Source organism: Rhinopithecus bieti, unplaced genomic scaffold, assembly GCF_001698545.2.
Source record: "Rhinopithecus bieti isolate Rb0 unplaced genomic scaffold, ASM169854v2 scaffold_1673, whole genome shotgun sequence".
Classification (NCBI taxonomy): Eukaryota; Metazoa; Chordata; class Mammalia; order Primates; family Cercopithecidae; genus Rhinopithecus; species Rhinopithecus bieti.
In genome coordinates this window covers 9,123,792-9,147,600 of record NW_016804690.1, presented here as the reverse complement: position 1 = coordinate 9,147,600, position 23,809 = coordinate 9,123,792, and the positions used below count along the sequence as shown (strand labels likewise).

General features: G+C 36.2%; 1 protein-coding gene across 1 annotated transcript in view; it reads right to left on the bottom strand.

Moving 5' to 3' along the window:
- USH2A (usherin) overlaps positions 1-23,809 on the bottom strand; it is an 821,881-nt gene that overhangs the window by 130,378 nt on the left and 667,694 nt on the right. The window contains exons 58-60 of the mRNA XM_017870028.1: positions 11,372-11,479; positions 4,346-4,529; positions 3,281-3,438 (exon numbers count right to left, since the gene is read on the bottom strand). Of these exons, the coding sequence (XP_017725517.1) occupies positions 3,281-3,438; positions 4,346-4,529; positions 11,372-11,479 (450 nt within the window). The remainder of the gene's footprint in view (positions 1-3,280; positions 3,439-4,345; positions 4,530-11,371; positions 11,480-23,809) is intronic.

Genomic DNA, 23,809 nt, shown 5'->3' with positions numbered 1-23,809 from the left:
CTGTGATGTAATCATTTTGTAATGGCAGGGAGTATGATGAATACCTAGAAAACTATTGTGAACAAATAAACAATCTCCACTTACAAATTTATTTTCTTTCTGTTTAAAATATATATTTGTGACCATTCAGGAATAGAAAATGTTTTATTATCCAAATCAAAACACAGCGTGAGGTACTTTCCAATAAAATCTACTGTAGATTATACACAAGTCAAAATCATTTGACTGTTTACTGAGTTTAAAATCCTTCTAGGCACCAGGAAAAAGGTTTAATTTAAGATTTTAATCTTTCCTTATATTATATGGTTTCTGAAATGGATTTTGTGCATCTTAAACTATAAGATTGACAAGTCTGAATATTACAGATTTATTAACCATTGGTTAAATGGTTAGAGTTAGTGTGTAAAGTATTCTACAATATCCCCTAGGCTGGACCAGAATGAGCAATTTATACAAAGCCTGAGGTACGTGAGAGTTAAGGTCATATTAAACAAGCGAAAGTTGTGTTTTATTCCACAATGATACCTTTCAAACATGATACATTAAACATTTAAGTGTGATATTGAATTCAAAGAAAAAAATGACACATGCTGGGAAATTTGAAAGAGGTCCAAACCTCAGTAGGCAGTTTTATTATTTCGAAATGGAGGCTTTGAGACCCAGCAAATGTTGGAACAAGAATGTTTTAAAATGAGCAATTAAAGACAAAAAAATCATTCTTCAAACAATCACCATTGGTATCTATAGAATATTATACAGAACTAGATAATGTATTTACTATATAAATTACTTCGTTTAATCTTTACAGCAAGCCTACCTGCCTACATGTAGGTGTTATTGTTATCTCCACTTCACAGATGGAGAAAATTGAGACCTAGAGACTGTTTAAGTTCAGCTAATAGGTGGCAGTGCTGGGATATGAATCCTGGCCTTTTCATTTGTCTTATTTTCATAGTCATAAAATAAAGATATTTTCAAATCCGTACTGAGCATGAAGTCTTCAGATTAGCAATGGCAACTGACATGTGTAATAATGTTAAAATAACAGATATTTTGATAAACCATGGGACTTCCCAGTCATATGGTAAGGAAATCACCAACTTTGCTCATCACCCTGAAAACTCCCTTATTGTTCTTGGAGAATTTGGATTGTAGAAGACCCTGGTCTGAATCTAAAACTTTCTTGTCAGTAGGCTAAATCTGGTCTTAGATTGGCTCTATCCAGCTTCATTTTATTTTGTGGTGCAAAAACACAACAGCATAATAAAAATACCAAGAAGAAATATACTAAAAAATTGTGGCCAGGCACATTGGCTCATGCCTGTAATCCCAGCACTCTGGGAGGCAGAGGTGGGCGGATCACTTGAGGTCAGGAGTTCGAGACCAGCCTGGCCAGCATGGTGAAACCCCGTCTCTACTAAAAATACAAAAATTAGCCAGGCATGGTGGTGTGTGCCTATAGTCCCAGCTACTTGGGAGACTGAGGCAGTAGAATCACTTGAACTCGGGAAGTGGAGGTTGCAGTGAGCCAAGATTGCACCACTGCACTCCAGCCTGGGCGACAGAGCAAGACCCCATCACAAAATAAATAAATAAATAAATAAATAAAATTTAAAAATCACAAGATAGCAATGCTATTCCATGAAAGTAGAAATCAATTCTGTAAAGGGGCTATAAATTTGTACATTTCCCACAGCAGAAGATATGTCTTTTCTTCTATTGACATTAAGAACAGAGTTCAAGAATATCTATGCTCTTAAAACATAAAGATTATAGCACTTTATGATGCATTCTGCCACTATTAATTATTCCTTTATATTTTGTTTAATATGTTGTATATTTATTTTGAAACAAAAGTGGGTGAAATAATGTACATTTAATATTTTAGAGCAATTTATATTTTCTTTGCTTATAAAGCTCTTTGTAAACTTTCTTTTGAATTTGGAGGAAAATAACCTTTTGATCTTAGATTATAGCAGAAGGTGTTGGTATATAAGAACTTAAGTTTTATGTATTAGGCCTTTACACTATCTTTATAACTATACAATATTACCTGTTTTGACTGTTCAATTCAATAAAAATAGGCCTCTGCTAATTATGTTATGGAATGGATCTACTGATGGCCCAAATGGCTGTTAACTAACTATTTGGTGCCTTGTTGAACTGTAGCTAAACTTATTCTGATGGGGACAAAAAGGATGTGTCTCAATTTCATCTTAACACTAGACATTAAAATAAAGTCGCATATTTTGAAGTGTATTTAACATCTTAATCAATTTTAAATTTTACTTGGAAATAAAAGTCCCCCATGTGTCCTTTACGTTAAAAGACAGAGAAAGCAAATCTCACTCTACTCTTTACTCCATGGTATTAATGCAGTCAGGATTTTACCTGAGGATGGTGCTTACTTCAAAATATAATATTGCACTAAGTCACAAGGCAACCCAATAATGACTAAATGGCTCAGTGAAGGCTATTCAGCTTACAGAGGAAAAATGCAGCTACCGTAAGTGGTCACAACCCAAGGTACATGGGCGGAGTGAACAACTGTCTTTCCAAACTCCGCATTCACTGATATAATATAAAAGGAATGGTATAATGTCAATGATCCAATCTAAGGAGTCCCATGGAAATGACCGTTCAAGGTAATTCTGACCTATGACTTGCACTGGATGTATTAATAGAAGAGGAAGCCAGGCGCAGTGGCTCGTGCCTTTAATCTCAGCACTTTGGGAGGCCAAGGTGGGTGAATCACCTGAGGTCTGGAGTTCGAAACCAGCCTGACCAACATGGAGAAACCCTGTCTCTGCTAAAAAAAAAATACAAAATTAGCTGGGCATGGTGCCGTATGCTTGTAATCCCAGCTACGCAGGAGCCTGAGGCAGGATAATCGTTTGAACCCAGGTGTCAGAGGTTGTGGTGAACCGAGATCGCGCCCTTGCACCTCAGCATGGGCAACAAGAGTGAAACTCCATCTCAAAAAAAAAAAAAGATGAGCAAAAAGACAGATTTTTAGTCTCTTGTACTTGAAAGTGTTGCTTTCACAGAAAGGCATATATACTTATACATCTACACTGACGTCTAGATACCTGTATCTCTATGTATGTATGTGTGTACTCATGCATCTATACACTTAGAAGTGTGGTTTAGATTCTGTTCGTATTTATCCAGGAGACCGACTATGTCTTTCTGATTTACTATATCAATAGTTCCATTCTTATCTCTAATTAATTCCTTTAAATTATTTACACACACACATACACACACACTTTTTTTTTACCTGGTGGTGTCCAAGCTACAAATATAGAATAAGGCCCAATTACTGTGATATTATATGGAGGATGGATTTCTTCTGGTGTTGACATAGGTGTTTGAACAATGTAATCATCACTAGTACTGCTGCCACCTCCAGTTTTGACTTCTAACTTGTAAGTGTATCTATATTTAAAAAGAAAGAAGAATTGTGATAAGGTCATGCACAAGAGACTTGAACAATGATTACCGGGTTTTGTATCCATTGCTTAGTCCTACACTTGTGACAAATTGTAAATTCTTTGCTCCCTTTCCAGAAACTTGACTTGGTAGTTTTTCTTGCACAGGCAACATTCTCTCCAAGTCATTGTAATTTCAGCTGCTTTCAACTTTATTTTTAACCTGCTAGTAATTCATAGCTTTTCTTGAAGATTTCAGGAAAGTCTTGGAGTGTGCTGGTGGATTGTGGAGGATTCAAATTAATCTTCCCCATTTTTAAATGGATTGGAGTTCAGGGAAATATGTTTAGAGAAAGATGTTTTTAAATTGATCTGCTATTCCTTACAATAAAATGAAATTGATCTCTACTTTCTACAATAAAACATCTGTTGATTTAAGATATGTTTTTGTCTCTGCTGAGAAATGAATGGGAATGAAATGCAAATACGTGGAACTTTTTCCTCTAAAACTACTCACAACTATATGTAGTGTAGCAAGTAGAGAAACATTGTACAAGAAAAAAGGAGAGTTGATGGAAAACAAAATGCTTTATATCTCTTTTATTGCTAGTTCAAGGATGCATGTTTTTGAAGACAATTCGGTAAATTTTAAAGTTTAATACTTCATGTATTTTGTATATTTAAAATTCTCATGCTTTTATGTCAAACAGAAGACAAATTATTTATATTTTTAAGAAATTTCGTGTAGTCTAAAGACTAAATGATTTAGCACTTTTATCAGTTGTTGAATGACCAAGGAATGAGGAAGCTAATTAAACAATTTAATAACTTTCAGTGGGACATGCATTTCTTATCAACCCAGAGAAATGTACAAATCTTGCTGTACGATTGGTAAAGTTTTCTTTTAGTTTTACCTGCTATTGGGCTCCAAGTTTTTATCAGTGAAATTCTGCTCTTCACTGCCACCCAGGAAAAGCAAGTTTCCATTACGACTCAATTGATATTGAGAAATGAGGCCATTGGGCTTTTCTGGCAGACTCCAATATAATTCCACAGTTGTAGAATTGATGATAATGTGTCGAGGTGTCACCCAAACTCCTGGCAAGAATAACGCAATGAGGTTTCATTGTTAAGATAAAATAAGCAGTGTATCAAAAGTCACACTATCTCCCCATGAACTGTGATATTTTTTTCTGTTGATTTTAAAAAATATCTAACTATAAGGAACAAAAATACACAATTTGTGTAAATATATTTTTACTAGTTTGATTATTTTATTTTTGAATTGCCTTTGGAAAGTGAATTTCAGACAACTAGCAGTGGATAATTTCTCTGCCTTGGTTGTCACTCTGAGTGTATTTTAAATCAAGGCCTGAGAGACTATCTGGGGATTTCAAACTTTTTAATACGATTTACCTGGAATACGTGAAAGTAAGCATAATCGAATATTTACCTGAATTATACAATTCAACAAATGAGTGCACTTTTCCTTTCTCTTGCCCATCAGTGCGATGCTTTCTTCTCTTTTCTTCTCTGGCTATGCCTCTGGCCTCATTTACTGGGATCTCTTCCCCTCCTGGACCTTGAAAGGATGTAATGCCTCAGAGCAGTAGGCTCTGTTCTCTCTCTCCTCTCTGTGTTTCCTCTTTTCTCTTCTTCTTTTTCTCTCTTCTCTTCCTTTCCAACACTGACTTCCCAGGTGATCTCCATTCAGTATGGGTTTTAAATATGCATATGCTGAAGACCCCCAAAGGCATATGTCTAGATTGAAACTCTCTTCTGAGTGTCAGACTCAAGAATCCAACTGTTTGCTTGACACCTCCATTTGGATGACTGATGATATATCAAAAACTAAAAACATGCAAAACAGAACTCTTGTTTTTCCTGTCTACAATCTATGTACCTCCCAATCTTGTCCATCTATCCATTTTCTTGGACAATACACACAAAAATAATGATCCTTGAGACTTTCACTCTTCATACCCCCAAATGTAATCTAACATCAAGCCCAGAAGATTCTATAAGGTATACTTTCCTGTATCTTTACTTTCACTTCGCCTGGTTCAAGCCACATTTCTCTCTCTCAGAAACTCCTGTCATAGCTTCTAAACTTGCCTTCATGTTGAAATCTTGGCCTTCTGTATTCCATTGGGATCTTTATAAAAGTGTATAAAGTGTATATGTAAGCCAGTGTTATCTTTATGAACCATATAACCCTTTTGAATTTTTTCATATAATATAATCCCAATTTCTTATTATGACCCAAGTGGTCCCACATTTTATTGGCTCTGGCCTACATGGCAGCGTTCTTTCCACCATTCACAGAGCTGTGGCCATACCAGATTCCTTTCTATCCCTAGAATGCTTCAGGTTATTTCCTACACCTGGGCTTTTGAACTTCCATTCCTTTGACCTGGAACACTTTTGTTCCCTTGCAACATGACATTTTTGAATTTTGTTCTCATATGCAGAATTGCTCTTATATGTAGAATGTTCTCATATGTTCTCATAGTTCAGTTACTTTTGTAACTATCACCTTATTGATAAGACCTTATTTTAATACTCTCTTAACTCTAACTTGAACCCCATCTAATGGAGTCCCAACCTAGTTTCTCTGTATTGCATGGCCTTTTCTATTTCCTTCTTAACACTCAAAATACCATAATAAAATTCTTTCTTCGACATACTATTATTTTTACATTATATGACAGTACAGTCCACTCTTTTTCCTGCTTTGATGCAAGATTAGTTCCATGGTAGCAGGGATCTTCTCTGTCTTATTTGTCAATGTATCTCTATGGATAACGCAATGCCTAATACAAGTTTAATGAATAGATTTATTGTAAATATATCTCCTGCAAAATACTATGCTAAGCACTGCAGGCAGTTCTAGGGAAAGCAAAGATAACTAAAATGTGGCTCACTCTTTCAAGGAGCTTATACTTCTGTCTAAAAGACAAAATATACACACAAACAACTGTAATTCAATGTCAAACATTCAAATACTCTTATAGATGTACAAACCTATTGATGGAGAACCCAGCAATGAGAAAGCTCAATCCTACCACTTTATGTTGTTATCGAGTTATACTCTGATTAGACACTGTAAATCTCTTCTGGAGATTAAAAAAAAAACTCATTTCAATATTAGGTTCCCTGTAATCAATAGCTTTTGCTTGATTGTATCTCCTGTGTAGGTTACTCTGTACAGGATAAGATTTTGACACTTTAGAAGAAAAATTTTCAGAAGAGTAAAATGCAATTTATTTAGCAGCATCCTGAAAGAAACAAGATAGATTTCAAAAATGTCTCAAACATCCCAGCTTTCTAAGGAGCAATATATTCCTGAGAAGAAAGTAGTTCATTTTGTTCTGAGAGTTTGCTCTGTTCAAGATATTTGGAAAAATTGACAAATCATAGTATATATTTATGTGTGGGTTTCTCTGCCAATGGCTGCTAGATGATTCAACCAATCAGAGGTCTGATTTAAATGTGATATTAATTTGTTGATTCAAAAGATAAAGTATAAAGTCTTAACTCATAATCTGCTTCCTGTAGTTATATCTTTTTCATCTTGAACGTTGTATTGAAAATCACCAAGGTACTAGAATGGCTATTGCTTGGTTTCTGATTTGAACCAGTCAATAAAGCCTGTGGATGTGGAGGAGCTAATAAAATAAAATGAAACATAATTTTGGGTTTGTTTCAACTTTTAAGTAAAAGTTGAGTTTATTATTTATACAGGCTGGCAAAAGCTCTGTTCAAGTTGGTAATAACTCCATGTCTGTTGATTTGATTGATAAGATGCAGTTCAAATGTATACATAACCAGAAAGTGCTGCATTTTTACTTGGATGGTGATATGGGGACGTCATTATCTTAGTAGCTGCAAGAAATCTTTGCTAGAGTAAGACGATGTTTGGTGAGATATATTAATGAGTCCTAGGTGGAGAATTTGTCCCCTTCACCATGTAACCCCAGTCTAAGTCTCAGGTGAAACCAGAAAAACCTATTCTGTATAATAAGGGAGCAAATTGAGGCAGTTCAAGGGAAAGAAATGAATAGTAGGGAGGAAAGTAACCTAGGAGAATGGTGTGGGGTAAACTAGCTGAGAGGTTAAAAGGGTAAACGTAGAATTAAACCTTGGTGGACCTCTTTACACAATGACAACCAGTATAACATGTGTACTGTACTTTTTTAAAATTTATCTTGAGTTGCATGCAATATTACCCACTTCTCATGTCCCTACAAATCTTCATTCCAATTCAAAATTCCCAACATTTATTGTGGATTGTTTTTCTCGTGAAATCTGGTGATAGGAACCAATTTTGTATTAGCTGATGTCAGGGATGCACTGAATTCTGGACTGTTTAGTATTTGTTAATTTATTCACTCAACATTCTATCTGACTTTGTGTCATTTTCTGTGTTGGGCACTGTGGATATGAAGATAAAGACTCACTCTTACCCTTCATGGAGTTCATGTATCATGGTGAATAAAGATGAGTCGATAAAAAATTGTACTCCAGTATGATACATGCTTTAAGAGAAGGAGGCACAGTATCTGTTAGAACACTTAGAAAGGGTAACCTGATATAGACTGTGGGGAGAAATGGAGATGGGTAGGAAGTAGGTGGTTGTAGTCGAAGATTTCAGAAGCGGAGATGTGAGAACCAAGTTTTGAAAAGGTGGGCATTATCTGAGTGAGGATGTAGGGAAAGGGAGTTCAGGCTGAGGGGAACCCACAGAAAGTCCTAGAAATATGGGCAAGGATGGCAGGACTGCACATACCTTGGCATGACTGGTGCATTGCATGGCATGTGGGGAAGACTGAAAGCCTTGAAAAAATGATGGAAGTTAAAACTTGAGGGGTCCATGTTGCTTTGCTAAGGAGATATGGATGTATGTCTTCCTGGAAGGAAATGGGATTTTATGGAGGTGACTAATATGGCATATTCTTATTTTGTTAAAAGAGGAAAAATAATTAGGATGTGGGATGTGAGAAAGAGGAAAATGACTAAAATGACTGGAGGAAGCACACCTAGTTAGGAGGATCCAGAGAACTTCTCTTCTTATAGCTATAAAGATCTGAACTAAGGTAGTGGTAAAATGGATGGTAAAGAAGAACAATTTTTTAAAAAGTCCTTAAGATTTAAAACGAGTAAGATTTTATGAAGAATTATGTATTATATATGGAAAAGGGAGCCATCAAGAATGTCAAGCTTTGGGCTTAGGTGATAGGTAGGTGGTAGTATCTGAGAGAAGAAGAAAAGCAGGTTGAGGAGTAGAGTGGAGTGGAAGAATTAAGTGGTGAAGTACTGAGGTTAAAGTTTTTGAAAAACACCTAAATATAAACACGTAGTAGACCAGTAAATAAATAGGATTTAAATCCACAAGGGTAGCTTTAGTATTTGGTAGCTCCCTCCATAAGGAGATAAAGTTAGTGCTTGAGAATTCCAGAACAGCCTGGGAGTTATAGTGCAAACAGTAGAGGAAAAAACAAAGGGCGCATAAACGTTAAAAGAAGGGCAGAGAAAGAGGAATCTAGAATGAAACTGAAAAAGACTGGTTCTTCTTTTCCCTTATCTTTTCCACATTATCAATGTGGAAAGGATGACTGCAATTTTGCATGTTTATCTCTAAAATGAATTAGAACTCACTTGGATTTCAGTAATTGCAGAAAAGAAGAGTAATAATTCCATTCAAAATCTTCCCATTATTTGGCTAAAGGTACAGGTACACAGTTTTCTATGAGGATAAAACTGTAGAGAACTGTGTCCAACTTATCAATGAGGTTGTAATGTGCATTTATTTTTTCTTAGATTGAAAATGATAGGCAAGTGAAAAGAGCTCAGGTTGCATTGGCTATGCTAAACACTTCTTTTAATTCTCTCCATGTTCACTTAAAATATTCATGTATGAGATCTTCAAATTATATCCTATGTATTTCAAAATGGCATTTTATAATTAGTTATATCTGGGTGAATAATTTAAAGTGGTATACTTGTTTTCACTTTACAATAAAACAACAAAACTTAATGTGATTGCTAAGGTGTTCCCAAGTTAAGCATTCACACTATATTTATATCATATATGAGTTATATATAAATGGCACTTATTCAGCCAGAAAATGGCCCTAAATCCGTGTTTCTTCTGCAGAGGAAAGTCAATTTTGTTTATCATTTCTTTGCATGGTTGCTTGTGTTAAAGGAAAGGTACAAACAGTTAAAAAAAGAAATTAAGGGCATTTCTCATATCACATTACCCTTCACTGTTGAAAGCTACAATTTTTAAGTCATAAAATGTAAGTCCTTTCAAGAAATTTTGTTGGGAAAAGTGGGAAAATAGATGTGTATTTCCAATGAATTTAAATACATGAATTTGGTAGAAAGAAGTGGAACAAGAGATTCTGTTATTTTATCAGGCTTGAGTTTCAGCCAAATCTGGTTGATAGATCCTTTAAAATTATCCATTATCATCAAAGTATCCATTTGATAGTTTACCTTTCCAAAAAATCCACTGCTGGTTTCTTCCTTTCAAAGGAACACTAAGCTTTTTGACATGAAACATTCTTTATATAGAAAACATCATTAGTGAATTCCTGGTGAGGAGCCATATGCCCCATATGTGGAATTTTCCATTTTATTCCCCATTTACTGGTAGGAAGTTCAGGTCTAATATTCTGAGGTACAACAATCCCTTTCATTAGAAGAGTAATGGACAAGTAGTTCAGGAGTCTATGGTGGTAATTAACATTGCATTTCTGTTTAGAAACTTATTTATGCCTTGGTTTCCCCATATGAAAAATAGGCAGATAATGAAGATTAACAAAATAATTAGTTGATCACTAACACATGCCACTGAGTATATTATTCTTTTGAAAGTAAATGACACCACCCATCCCACCTCTCAACGCATGGGTAACCATTGCTATCAGTTGGTATGTATACCTCCTGGATTTTTAAATGCATTTATTTATTAACCATTAACAACAAATGTCATTTTCTCAGTTTGTTCTTATACATTAACATAATTCCATAACTTCCTCTTTGTATGAACTGATTATCTTATTCTTTTATATTGGTGCATGAAATTCCACAATATGAGGATAGTGATTCTATTTAGCAATTCTCCTACTCACAAACATTAAAATTGCTCCCAACATTTTGCTATTAAACAAAATAAATGCTTCAATAAACATCCTGGTGGATGCCTCCTTGAGCAGTGTGGCACAGTTTCTGGCATAAATGATGAAAACAGAATGGCCGTATCATGGGAAATTAACAATTTAAATGTAATAGACATTTCCAATTTGCCATCTAAGGTGATGATTCCATCTTATATTTCTTCAAACTGTGTCTGGTTGTACATCTCTGTACATCACTGTTCATTTGTCAAAATCCTTGTTTCTTGTGGTCCATCTCAGAAGTCATCTGCTCCATAAAGTCTTTCTTGATGTTAATGATGGGTTATTGTCTCTTCCTCTTCAGGTCAACCTTAGCACTCTATTCGTTTGTTCTTTCTTAACATCAACTTTCAGATTTTCTCTCTTCATACAGATCTTTCTCCTATCACTTCTACTTGATTGTCAATCTTGAGGGCAGAGAATATTTTAAATAACTTCAGCAGTGAGCATGGTGCTTATTAAATATTAGATGCTCCCAAAATATTTGTTTAACATCTGAGTTTTTGAAAATTTCAGTAATTCTTCTTTCCACAGAAAGTCAACTCTAAAAAGGTTAAAGAATTGAAAGCGAACTGATCTTGGGAAGCTACACATACATGAATCAAGCCTGAAGAATGGGAACCTAGAATACTATTTTATTTTGTACCTATCAACTTTATTGCCTCTTCCTTGTTTGTTATGAAGGAATTTACAGATTCTATCTCAAAATGCTGTGTGAAAATTTCTTTCCTCAAACCATGGATATTGTTTCATTACCTTCAGGAGCTGCCTGCAGTGTCTGACCTAGAAAAGGCTCGCTTGAAGTGCACCCAACAGATGTACAAGCCGTAAGCGTGAAACTGTAGTTGGTGTATGGCTGGAGACCTAGAAAAAGCAAGCAAGAAATAAAGTACACCTTAAGAGGTTACTTATTATCAATTAAGCACCAGAAGTAACATGCAGAGTTGTAGATATGACAGCCAAAATATTTAAGAGTACTCTTTAAAACACTCTTTAAAGAAGGTCTGAACCTCATAAGAGGTTAAGTGTTGAGCAAAATTTCATTTATCACTGATAAACTAATAAATTCTCAGTCATAGAAGAGACCTTAAAATTCACGTGAACCATCTACCCTTCTCTTGATTCCCTATACAATATGTCATTGAAGAGGCTGTCCCGTCTATGTGATCAGAGCACTCCGTCTCCCAAAGAGCCCATTTCATCTTTAGAGAGTCCTAGAGTTATCCTTATTTTGTTTAAAAGTCCTTCCTTATATTGTGATGAAATCTTTCTATCGCTTTCACCCCTGGGGACATATAGAACAAATCTAATTTCTTTTCCACATGACAGTTCTTCAAATGTTTGTAGACAGTTATCAAAACCCCCTGAGTCTTCTCTTCTCCAGGCTAACCATCCCAGTCTCTGCAATTGCTTCTTATATAAATAGGGGCAGGAAAATAAAAAGAAGGTTAGATTTAACATTTTCTTGCCCCAAGTCATATTCAGCTCATATTAATGCCAACCAACACTTTTGTTTTTAAACATTGCACTCTACCTAATGTGCCTCTTTTTTGAGGTGTGTTGATTTTGTCTTTACTCGTAGATTAAGGCTAATTTGGAGAAGAGATGGTGCTTATTACTTCTTTCGTATTCAGAATATGATACAGCATGGCAATTGTTCGTAAGTTTTCAGTTTTCAGGGAGACAAGAATGACAATCCATCTAAAATAGAAGTTGTATATTATTAGATTTTGCTGCTCTGTGCGTGGCTGGTGACCTTGTGAGAGTTACTGAGCTCTCTTCGCCTTGGTCTACTGATCTGTAAAATGGGGAATCATTATAGCACCTAGCAGACAGGAGAAGATGAAATAGGATACACAAAGTAGTATTTCATTCCAGCAGAAGCAACTTTAAAACTCAGTAGCACTCAACAAGGAGGATATTGAGGCTTACAAGACATCTCTCCCTTGACTCTTGGGAAAGTTCAAACAATGCCAAAGCTCTCTTTGAGAAAAAAATAGTATTTTAAAACAATAGTACTTAGCCTATTTGTTAAATAATTGAACTAAGTTACAGATGAATCCAATTATTGTTATGCTTATGTTTTCATGTATTTTGAGCTACATTTTCACATATTTTGTTCTTTTGGTGGAATGACCATTCCTTCAGAGATGTTCATGTGTCACTTTGTCCATTTATGCAGATTTCTCCTCAAATGCTACATTTAAAAAAATTTTGACCACTTTATCTAAACAACCCACCCATCACTTTTTATCACCTCACATAACTTTCTTATTTCATAGCCTTCAATCATCTCTGATGTTTGCTGTGTCTCTTGCTTATTTGTTATTTGTCTCCCACTTTAGATGTATGCTCTGAAAGAACAACAACTTTGTTTTGCCTATCTGTATCCTTAGGATTGTGACAGGCACAAAAGGTGTGTTTGTTCAATGAACGAAAAAATTACCGATCTCACTCATTTAGAATGAGAGCAGTAGTCTGGGTTCTCTGCTAAAGCAATAATGTTCTGCAGCTGGAGCTGCCCCAAGGTTTAGCTTCAGAGCCTTTTGTATTTTCTTATCAACTTAGTGATAAGATGCAGGCACTTATTTGATTATAATCTTCCATTTGGTTGCTTTGGAGGATTTACATAATTTTGATGTTTACCTGATTTACAGATGAAGAATATGACTAAAGATCTAAGCCATACGCAAGCCACATATGTTTGATAAAAGCTTATGGGAAAATGCTAAGATTACAAAATACAGAGCTCAAAATAATGGAAGGGAACATTCAAGAATGAAACTCAGAGGTTGCAGTGGCAAACTCGTTTAGCTTGACAATGTCTCCTCTTTACTCTCGCTACTGACAAGAAGGGTCTTGACCAATGTGATACCATTTTACCTGAATATCTTATTTTCCCCATTTAGAATATAAGCCCTTTGAGAGTAGAAAGGACATCACTGAGTGAGTCTTTTTGGGAGGTCATTTTCCCCTATAGTGCCCATTTTTAGGCATTCAGTGTTGAACAAATATTGCTTAAGGAAGAGCATGCCCACGATATTGTCCCATAAGGTTTGCAGGGATACGAGGCTATGATGTCTGTCACCATGTGACCTGACCAAAAAGGTCCTTCCTCATAATTCCATCAGTATCCCTGCCCACGGCATTGATTTCATTGAGTCGGAGATTTTTTTAGTTGCAGAATATTAATGAAATAACAGAAATTAATATAAGTTGTGAGCCATACATATATTCTAGATTTTTTCTTGAATGCCAGATGTAAATATGGTAGCTAAAAGTAAACAGATATTTTATTTTTTTTCTGGAATATTCTGACCAAAACAATGGCCTCAGTTATATTCCTCAACGTGGTCCTGGTTGGTCTGATTTCAGATATGCAGTGACTGTAAAAGAAAATTTTAGGATGAGCATTAGGGAAAAAAGAAAATTCATAATCACAGAGGTTTGCTAAGGTTGATTAGAGGATTAAGAGTATTTCTAACGAGAATTGTAGTTGAAAGGAAAATTAATGTATATAAAAATATAAATTGTCATTTCTTGACAAAGCCTTTCTGCAGCAAGTTGAGTGGTCTCCATTTTACTTACAGCCTAGAATTTGAGAAGGCAGGTGTTTAGGCATGGTACAACAGTATAGCATCCAGCAACTTAGGGATTTTTGATAGAGGGAGGAAACTGCATCAAAGGAGTTTACATTAAATGGGGTAGGTTCACCAAGCTACAGGTGTTTACATTAAATGGGGTAGTTTCACCTAGCAGGATATGGGGGTAGGGCTGGTGGAAGGAATATGTTTCTCCTGAAGCTACTGGTGTACTAGAATCAAGGAGGAATGGCAAACTCAGCACTGAGCAGAAAATCTTGTCAAGAAGTCAGAGGAGTTCAAACATATGGTCAAATCAAGAGGAGTCAACATGGTGCACTGAGGAAAGGAGACCAAGATTGAAGAACCAAAAGGATGAGAGTGGGAGACATGTCTGCAAGTGAATATGGGGAGAATGGCAGTTTTACTCTAATTCATTGGCACTTGATCCTCAAGAGCTGTGTCTGTCCTTGAAATGCAGACATGCTGGCCAGTTTAATGGACCATGTGGGCAAAATGTAGAAATACTTAGGCTCATTTCAAAAGATGTTTGCTAATGTGTGTCAGGAAACTTCACATCTGCCATATTTACCTTCCAGGGTCTGTTCCTGCTTTTTAGAACAAAACTCACAGTTTCTTTGGATAAGCCAGTCGTTTGTCCACTATCAGGCTTTGTACTTTATTTAGTGTTGACTTCATCTGGACTGAGGAGTGTATAGACGACCCAAGCCTGAACACCAAGCTCTATGTTCTCCCATCACATAAGAGCTAGAACTAACAGTATTTAAATTACTCAATGGCTGCCTTCCCTCTGAAGATTAAGCAGCATTTAGAAGACAAAAAAATGGTAGAAACCATTGCAGCTGCTCTTTTTTAAGATTAATATTATTTTAATTGGCAAGTCATAATTGTATACATTGTAGCTGCTCAAAATGAAAAAAAAGTTAGAAGAGTTTAGTTCAAACACCAGCACAAAAGCTATAAATTAGGAAGAAAAAACCCAACAAACAAAACTCAGGGTGTTTTGTTTTGTTGATCTGTTTTTAATTCTCTTTTCATTGGACTCTATACATTAACTAAATAATTTTATGAGAATTGCAGTTATTTTAAAGGATGTTAGTTATAAGATTATATAAATGACATACTAGCAAAAGTTTATTGAGCATTTACTACTACTTGGCCCTCTTCTGTGCACTTTATGGGTGTTAATATAATCAATGCCCACACTAACTTTCTGCTGTGCATGCTATTATTTGTTCATTATACAGATAAGGAAGCTAAGGCACAGAAAGTTGGAAGAAATTGCCTATGATCACAGAGACAAGAAAGGGCTGGGGCCAGGTGCAGTGGCTCATGCCTGTAGTCTCAGCACTTTGGAAGGACGAGGCGGGTGGATCACCTGAGGTCAGAAGTTTGAGACCAGCCTGGCCAACGTAGTGAAACCCTGTCTCTACTAAAAAAAACCCTACAAATGTTAGCCAGGAGTAGTGGCACATGCCTATAGTCCCAGCTGTTTGGGAGGCTGAGGCTGGAGAACTGCTTGAACCTGGGAGGCAGAGGTGGTAGTGAGCTGAGATCCTGCCACTGCACTCCAGCCTGGGTGACATAGTAGCGAGACTGAAAAAAAAAAAAAAAAAAAAAAGAAAGAAAGAAAGAAAGAAGGAAAGAAAGAAAGAAAGAGCCAGCCAGTATTGGAAGTTGGGCAATTACACTGAGAAATGTGGCCCAGAACAACTGGGTCAGGCTTCCTAGCCTTATAATAAAAACCATGACATAAATAGCTCAAAGCCCAGTGAAATTTCCAGCAATATAAAAAATTCAAGTGGGACTATATATTTTAATATTTTCATTTTAAATATTATTATGAGTCACGTAGTGAGGTACTGAGTCATGTTCTCTGCTAAGAGAGCAGTCTGAAATGAGGTTGTTTGGGTTCTAATACTTATCTACTTAATAAGTACTTGACTACAAGGAAGTTTTCTGGCTTCTAGGTTCCTCAGTTTCTATATCTAGAAACTGTAGGCATGATAGTAGAGACTGCTTAATAGGTCTACAGATTAATTTAAGTGAAGGCAATATCTAAATCCATAATTTAGAAAATTTAAAACCATATTCTTTTAGTTTTTATATTTTCCATATTGTTAGAGGATTGGATTACTAATAGGCTTGGCTCTGATAATCTGTAAGGAAGCATCAACTACCATCAGGCATAGATGATTTACATGAACCTGATGACCTTTCATATATACGACTCTGTAAAACTCAATAAAATGAACACATTTCAACTGGAATTTGCTGTCATTTTAAGTAAGCCTCTATCGGTAGTCCTTAAAATGAGATATATATGACATATTAGCAACAGGCAATGAAAAGGGCACACCAATTGAAAACTACTCATGAATTGATCAGGATGAGAAGAGGGAAATAAAGGGATGTCTCAAAGGAACTGTTCCAACTGTAACTTAATCCTGAAGTCGAAGAGTAGAAGGAGAAAAGAAAACATCATTCAAGTGCTCAGCATTGAATTAGAAGAGTAGGAAATAGCAGTTGTAGAGTACAGAAAGGCAAATGCATGGAGAAAAGCCAAGTATTTAACATTTCAGTATAGTGAAGATTACTGTGGCTGCAAATTACCTGAATTTCCCTACAGGGAATCATGTTCTTTTTTAAAGGAAAGAAGCATAATATAACCAAACTCATTACAATTACACCTCCAAGTAACATTACTTTCAAGAGTAAATGTGTGCTAAAAGGGACTGCAAAAAGTCTGCCTTTAGTTCATAAAAATATGATTTGGAAAACAAAACCCATGTTTACAAAAGTTACATGTGATGTACTCTATAAAGAACAGCTTGCTTCCAATTTTTAATCTCCTGATAAATGGTCAAAAAAAGGCACTTTAGCCATTATAATTTCACATAGCAAGTGCTACTTCAAAACATTCAGCCAATTATTCTATAGCGTCATCTGTTACGTTCTAAAGAACTACCAAATAGTCCTAAAGAATATGTAATTCCGTGAGTTCCTCCATCAGCATGTTTAGTGATTAGCTCAAGCACTGAGAGGCCTGAGTTACATTAAAAAGTTTTTGTTAGGTGGTTATAAAGTATTGTAAATAACCATCCTGCGGATAAGTCATCTGTCCTGGCACCAGTTCACCCAAACTGGATGTGTGGTCTGGCCCCTTGGACACTTACATTCAGTCTCTGTTGTTAATGATACAGGAATTAAGAAGAAAGCACTTAGGCAGATAGTAAAGGTATGGGAGTCCTCGGTAAGGCTTTTCTTTTTAGTGAAAAGCCCCAAATAATTTTCTAACAAAGGGCAAGCATGCAAAGTTGAGCTGCAGATAAAGGCAAGCAAGCTGGGTGCTTGCATGGGTGAATGTGGGCAGGAACTAAGGACTATACATGTTCAAGATGGCGGCTCCATCTTCCCTTCTCCTTGTCAGCGCTTGTACTGTAAGGCACAGACAAGACGGAGCCAATCAACTGGAAGGCCCATTTGTATAATAAGATTAGGGTGCGGTGACCAGCCTTCCCCTCACACTATGTAAATATCATACGTGATCGAACCAATCTGTGAGCTCTGTGTAAATCAGACACTGCCTTCTCCAGCCTGCCTATAAAATCTGCTGTGATTCACTGCCTCCCCACTTTTTCGGATGTCTCTCTCTCTCTCTCTCTCTCTCTCTCTCTCTCTCTCTCTCTCTCTCTCTTTCGCAAGGAGTTGCTCTCCTCTCTCTTCTATCAAACTTTGCACTCCTTAACCCACCCACATGTGTCTGTGTCCTGAATTCTTTCTTGGTGCAAGACAACGAGCCCCAGGGTATATACCCCGACAACTATAATGATGGTGCTTCCTTTTGCCCTCACTTGCCTGGGATCTCACTAAATGATCCCTTTCAGAGAATCTCTGCCTACTGAGATTCCCAGGAACTCCAGCATCCACTGGTCATCTTGACTGTGCTGGATAGAGCCATATCAGCATTCTACTTAGATCAATCTGATAATTTGTGAAAATCTAGATGTTCAAAACTGATACACAAAGCCATCATGGAATTACTTTACAGACATCTAAGGTGCCTTTAAACTAGAATTTGTTTTACAGAATTTGATTAAGGATTATTTCAGGAGCTCACATGCTAAAGCCATCTTTTCTGGGTGGTACCTTCCTTCACAATCTCAACAGCTGCCCATTCCTCTTACCCAAGCCAATTTCTTGTCCCCCCCCACTTGAGCAGCATTGATACTGTCCATTTTCTGTATTCATGCTTTATGAATTCAGTTGCTACCTCATATGAACTGAACATCAAAACATCAAAACAAAGAGCCTCTTTCATTGCACATGCCAGTAAGATCACTTCATGACTTTTAGTTCTGACTACTTGCTATAAGCTAACTTGCGTTATTAATTCTATATTTCATGTGAAATTCTGGGCCATAACTTAGGTCCCTCTCTCCAATATCTTCCTGATCCCAAGACGTCTTTCCTAACAAGTTACTGCTTTGGCAGACTCTCTTTCCAGATATACATCAGCATTAAGACTATTATTTAGACACCACCAAGGAAAGACCCTTTCTCTTTGATGGTGTCTAAATAATAGTCCTAATGTTGATGTATATCTGGAATAAATATAGCAACAAAAATATGATATTAATTATATTATATATATATTTTGATTTTAGTGACAGTATTTTAATATTAAATAAATATTTTAATAAATACTTTTCCTCTCTTAAGTTCAGTGTTATACTAGACTGAGGATTCTTCTCTGCATTTCCAGGCAGACTTTTCTTCTCTAAAAACAAAATGTGATGTCAGGTGGCAGCAAAATCTGATGTTGCTCAAACATGAGACAATGAGGACATTGCAGAGGGAAGGGGATGGCTAGAACTGGAGTGACAAAACAGAACTAGCATCCAGCAAAGTACACTGGAATATCTGGGATTTAAGGGGAATTTTAAAAAATACCATTGTCTAGGCAGCTATCAATTATAGTTCTTTGGCCTTAATATTTTTATCCATAGGCAGATTTTAAAATGAAAAAAAGCGGTTGGTGCTACTTTTTTTTCTTTTTTGGTCAGGCACAAATTTAGTTGTTCTCAGAGTTGAAAAAATGAAAAGAAAATAAACTCATCACTATTTTCACAGGTCCCTAATACTTGGTGGTCAGTAGTTACATAGTAACTGAGGGGAATGCAGCCTGGAGCATTGCATACAACCATAGAGCAAACTCTCAAAGCTTTTTGAGGACATTATCACCATCCTAGTTTTCCTGCTATCTGTTTTAATTACAGAAATATACTGCAATTAAGTCCAGACTGGTGAAGATCAGGGTTGGATCTGTGGACTTTCGACTGTGCAATCAAACAAGGTACCATGCTTGGAAGCATGTGAGCTTACTTCTATGCTCTGCTTTCATTGTCTTGACATTTTAATGATTTCTGAACAAGGGGCCTGAATTTTCATTTTGCGCTGGACCCCACAATTTTGTTGCCAGATCTGTCTGAGATTTAGAGATGCTTGACAGTGGCATTTTTATCTCCACTTGAAACAGAATGTAGTCAAATACTAGTTTACTATTCCGTATTTATTCATTCAACAAACACTCTGTGAATATATTAAGTACCGTGATAGGTACCAGGAACACAATGGCAAACAGGAAGCTACTGTCTCTGTACTTAAAATGCATTACCTATTACTAATTGTGGAACAGAGACAAGTGGAAAGGTGGAAAGGCTATTAGAATAAAATGTGATAATTACTATGAGAGCAAAGATAATATGGGAACACCTAGCAGAGTTATCTAAGAATAAAATCCCTTATAAAGAATTTCTACATTTTGTTGTATTGATGGCTAAAGTAGGTTTTCTCTTTTTCAAAAGTGAGGTGTAAGGTATCTGTTTCAGTGTAACATTAGTATTACATTTTCTGCTACAACCAGCATTGTTAGAGTTTATGCTATTTAGCACACAAAGTTTTCATTAACTTCTAGGAAGATGAGAAAGGAAAGTAAATTATTCTTTCCTTGCTAATTTAATGCTGGTGGGTTTTTCCTTTTAAATGAAATGCAATGATGAGTAACTTCTAATTAATTATTTTGGAAAATAGTTTTCCCAGAGTTAAGAGATACATAGGCCCTTATTATACTTGATGCTAAACAGGACACAACTAATTCATTTTTTTTCTCAGTGGCCTTAATTATTTAGTTAATCCTTTCTTCTATTCCTAAATTCACATTAGGAGGCCCACGTATAATGTAGAGGTAGCCCAAAGTGAAACAATGCCATAACTGATGTCCAAATTGTTCTGTACAGGATGGTGGATGTGTTTAGTAATAAATGATATGAAAAGGTCTTTTATTGACAAGCTGCCATGCGCTGTTTGCATTAGCGAATATGAGAAGATGATGGCTGCTACTCCTTCGTCCCCATGGTATTCAGCTCAGTGAGATAGCAGAAAACGCTTCAGTTTACTTAAAGCATTGATAACACCTCTAAATAATTAACTGAGGACTTCCTGTCTTCAATTACTTAATGCTTTTTTTAACATCTTGAGAGGATTATAAGCAATTTATGGATTTCACATGATGAGTGCATTCGCCACTATTCCCACAAAGCATTTACGGGATCATGTTTCTAAAGCTTTGAGGTAATTAAAAATAAGCATGGAGACAATGGGGCTGAGGCAAGGTGCTCCCTTTCCCTCCTGTCATTCCTAAGGACCTAGATTTTCAGGCTCCGGGACAACTAGTGCTACAGCTTTATTAGTGCTCTGTTGCTCAGGGAATGCCAAGCGTTTAGAAATGATGAGAAAATCAAAACATTTATCCTAGGGAGTTCAGGCAGCATTTCCATCAAACATTTAAAATGGAATAGAAAATAAATTTGATTATTTTAGTTCATTCCATGAACTCAGTAAAACAGTCATTCACACCATAAAATATTTCAGTACTACATTTGGTCAGTCAGCTAACCGTGGAACTGAATTTTCCTGGGCAGATGAGCAACATTATATAGATCTCAGGTTTCAGATTATCTAATTCCTAGCACCATTCCTGTCCCCAAAGAACTACATATAGGAGGCTCTGCACTTGGTAAAGTTTTGCTGAATGAGGACATACTTCTTTATTCTACAAAGAAATCCCTATGTAGGGCTGTATTGGACAAGTGAAATACTCTCTAAATCTAATTAAAACAATATCCATAGAAATTAAAAACACAACAAAACAAAACAAAAGTAGAACAGGGAGATTGGTCAAATGACTCCTAAAGACTTTTACCAGATTATGATTTTACCGTTAAGTAAAATTATATTAAAAAACCTTAAAATATTTATTCTTATAATAGGATTTCTGGCACCAAGATATGTGTATGAAATCTACTCTGACCTAAAAGTAGCCATTAAAAATGTCAATGAAAGGAAGAACTGGTAGGGTGAAGTTATTTAAAGAAAAATCTTTGCAATTACTTTATAATTAATGAGGCTATCAATCCTATTGGTTTGAACATTACAATTGAATTTAGTCTGTTGGTGTATAAATGCTGATTTCTAAAAAATGCAAACCAATACAGTGGCAACAATTCAAAGCTGATGCTGGTTAAGTTGATAGATACTACAAGAGGAAATTTCTTTAGCCTTATATCTCAAGTATTGTGAAACCTTTACTGGTATAGTCTTAATGCCTTAACTTGGTTTTCAAAACCCTGTAATTAACATCCCATTGCTTACTCCAAGTGATTCGTTTGATTTTTCACCACTGCATCCTGTATAGAGTTCTGTTTTCAGTTATTTATTTTCCTGTCAGTCTTCCTTATACGTGAGAGCATCTTAAGAGCAGCAGTCTTATTTTAGACCACTTAGTGTACTATCTGGAAAACTGCAAGCTGGCAATTCATTTTGGGGAAAGTGAAATGATATTCTGATTTCCTTTCAGATAGAGGCAGTGAATGCCTTGGATACGCTGAGTAGGTCGGCTTTCTTCTTCATCTTTCAAATATGATTATTAAAAACATCTCTTACAAGGATGTGATGAGAGTCAGAGAAGTCAAAATGCAAATGTTTCTTTAAATGATAAAGCACCACATAGAAGTAAGGTTTTATTATGTAAAACACCATTATTTCAATCACTTGTGATGATTTCCACTTCAAGTAAAATAAGATAAAAGAAATGAATTTGATCATTTAAATATGAGGGCTTTTCCCAACCCCATTATCTTTTTTTTTTTTTGAGACAAAATCTCATTCTGTTGCCCAGGCTGGAGTGCAGTGGTGCAATCTCAGCTCACTGCAACCTCTGCCGCCCAGGTTCAAGTGATTCTCCCGCCTCAGCCTCCTGAGTAGCTGGGATTACAGATGCATGCCACCACGCCCAACTAGTTTTTGTATTTTTAGTAGAGACGCGGTTTTGCCATGTTGGCCAGGCTGGTCTCGAACTCCTGACCTCAGGTGATCTGGCTGCCTCGATGTCCCAAAGTGCTGAGATTACAGGCCACCACACTCAGCCTCAATACTATTATCATTGATTTAGTCCAGGATCTTGAGATAAGGAATACAACGTGCCAGTCCACGAGTTGTATTAAGCACCTTCTGCAGGTTTACGTCGCTTTTGGAAAAATACTGGAGATTTTGCCAGTGAATCCTTGCTTATGTGTTAGGGAATTGTGGAATTTAAGAGTGAAAAGTGATGAATTTATTTTGCCACCCTGTGTAAGTGTAACCTGTGTCTCTTCTTAGAAAACATCTGGCACATTTTTCCACGGCCTTTCTGCACTTTTCTGCTAGTTTCATTATCTGTGCTATCAACACCTCCTGCAAAAAGTGCAGTTCAATGGAAGGAGGTCATCCACTCAGGAAGCCTTGGAAGGAGGTGTCTGACAATGGGAAAAAAGGGAAAGTTTATACAATCTTGCCCATGGTCTTAGAATTTAAATTTAACAGGGTTGTTTGGGATGATTCAGTAGACTCGAATAATGAACTAAATGACTTAACTTCTCAAAGTATTCTTTTCTGTAAAATGAAGGTAGTAAATTCACTTTACATCTTAGGTTGGTGATGGAGAATCAAATTGCATAGTGCATGCAAAGTGCTTAGGACAGTATCTGGTACATATTAAATTCATTTCTTCCCCAAACATTTATTTAGCTCCTATTAATGTGTTCAGGACTATGAGTGCTAGAGGTACAACACTGAACGAGTAGATAAGGTTCCTCCTCTTTTGGAGCTTACATTCAAGTGTGGAGAGGCATAAAAAGACAAAAAACAAACACTAAAATATCAGGCAGTGAGAGGTCTATGACGAAAATAAAACAAAGTGATGTGGTGGTGTGTTAGAGAAGCTATTCAACCAAGTGAGTCAGAAAATGATTCTCTTCCCTTCGGAAGTGGCATTTAAGCTAAAACCTGTTAATTATTATCATAATCACTACTAGCAATTACCTAACATATCATTGTACTGTACTAATAGTATATTATTAAAGTTAATGATAATAAACATTATAATAAATTTAAAAAACACAATTGCTATTAATTAACATTCCTAATACAAACAAACAGTCACAATGACTCCACTGTCAACTCGTCCTGTGTATTAACTATCCACTTGATAGAC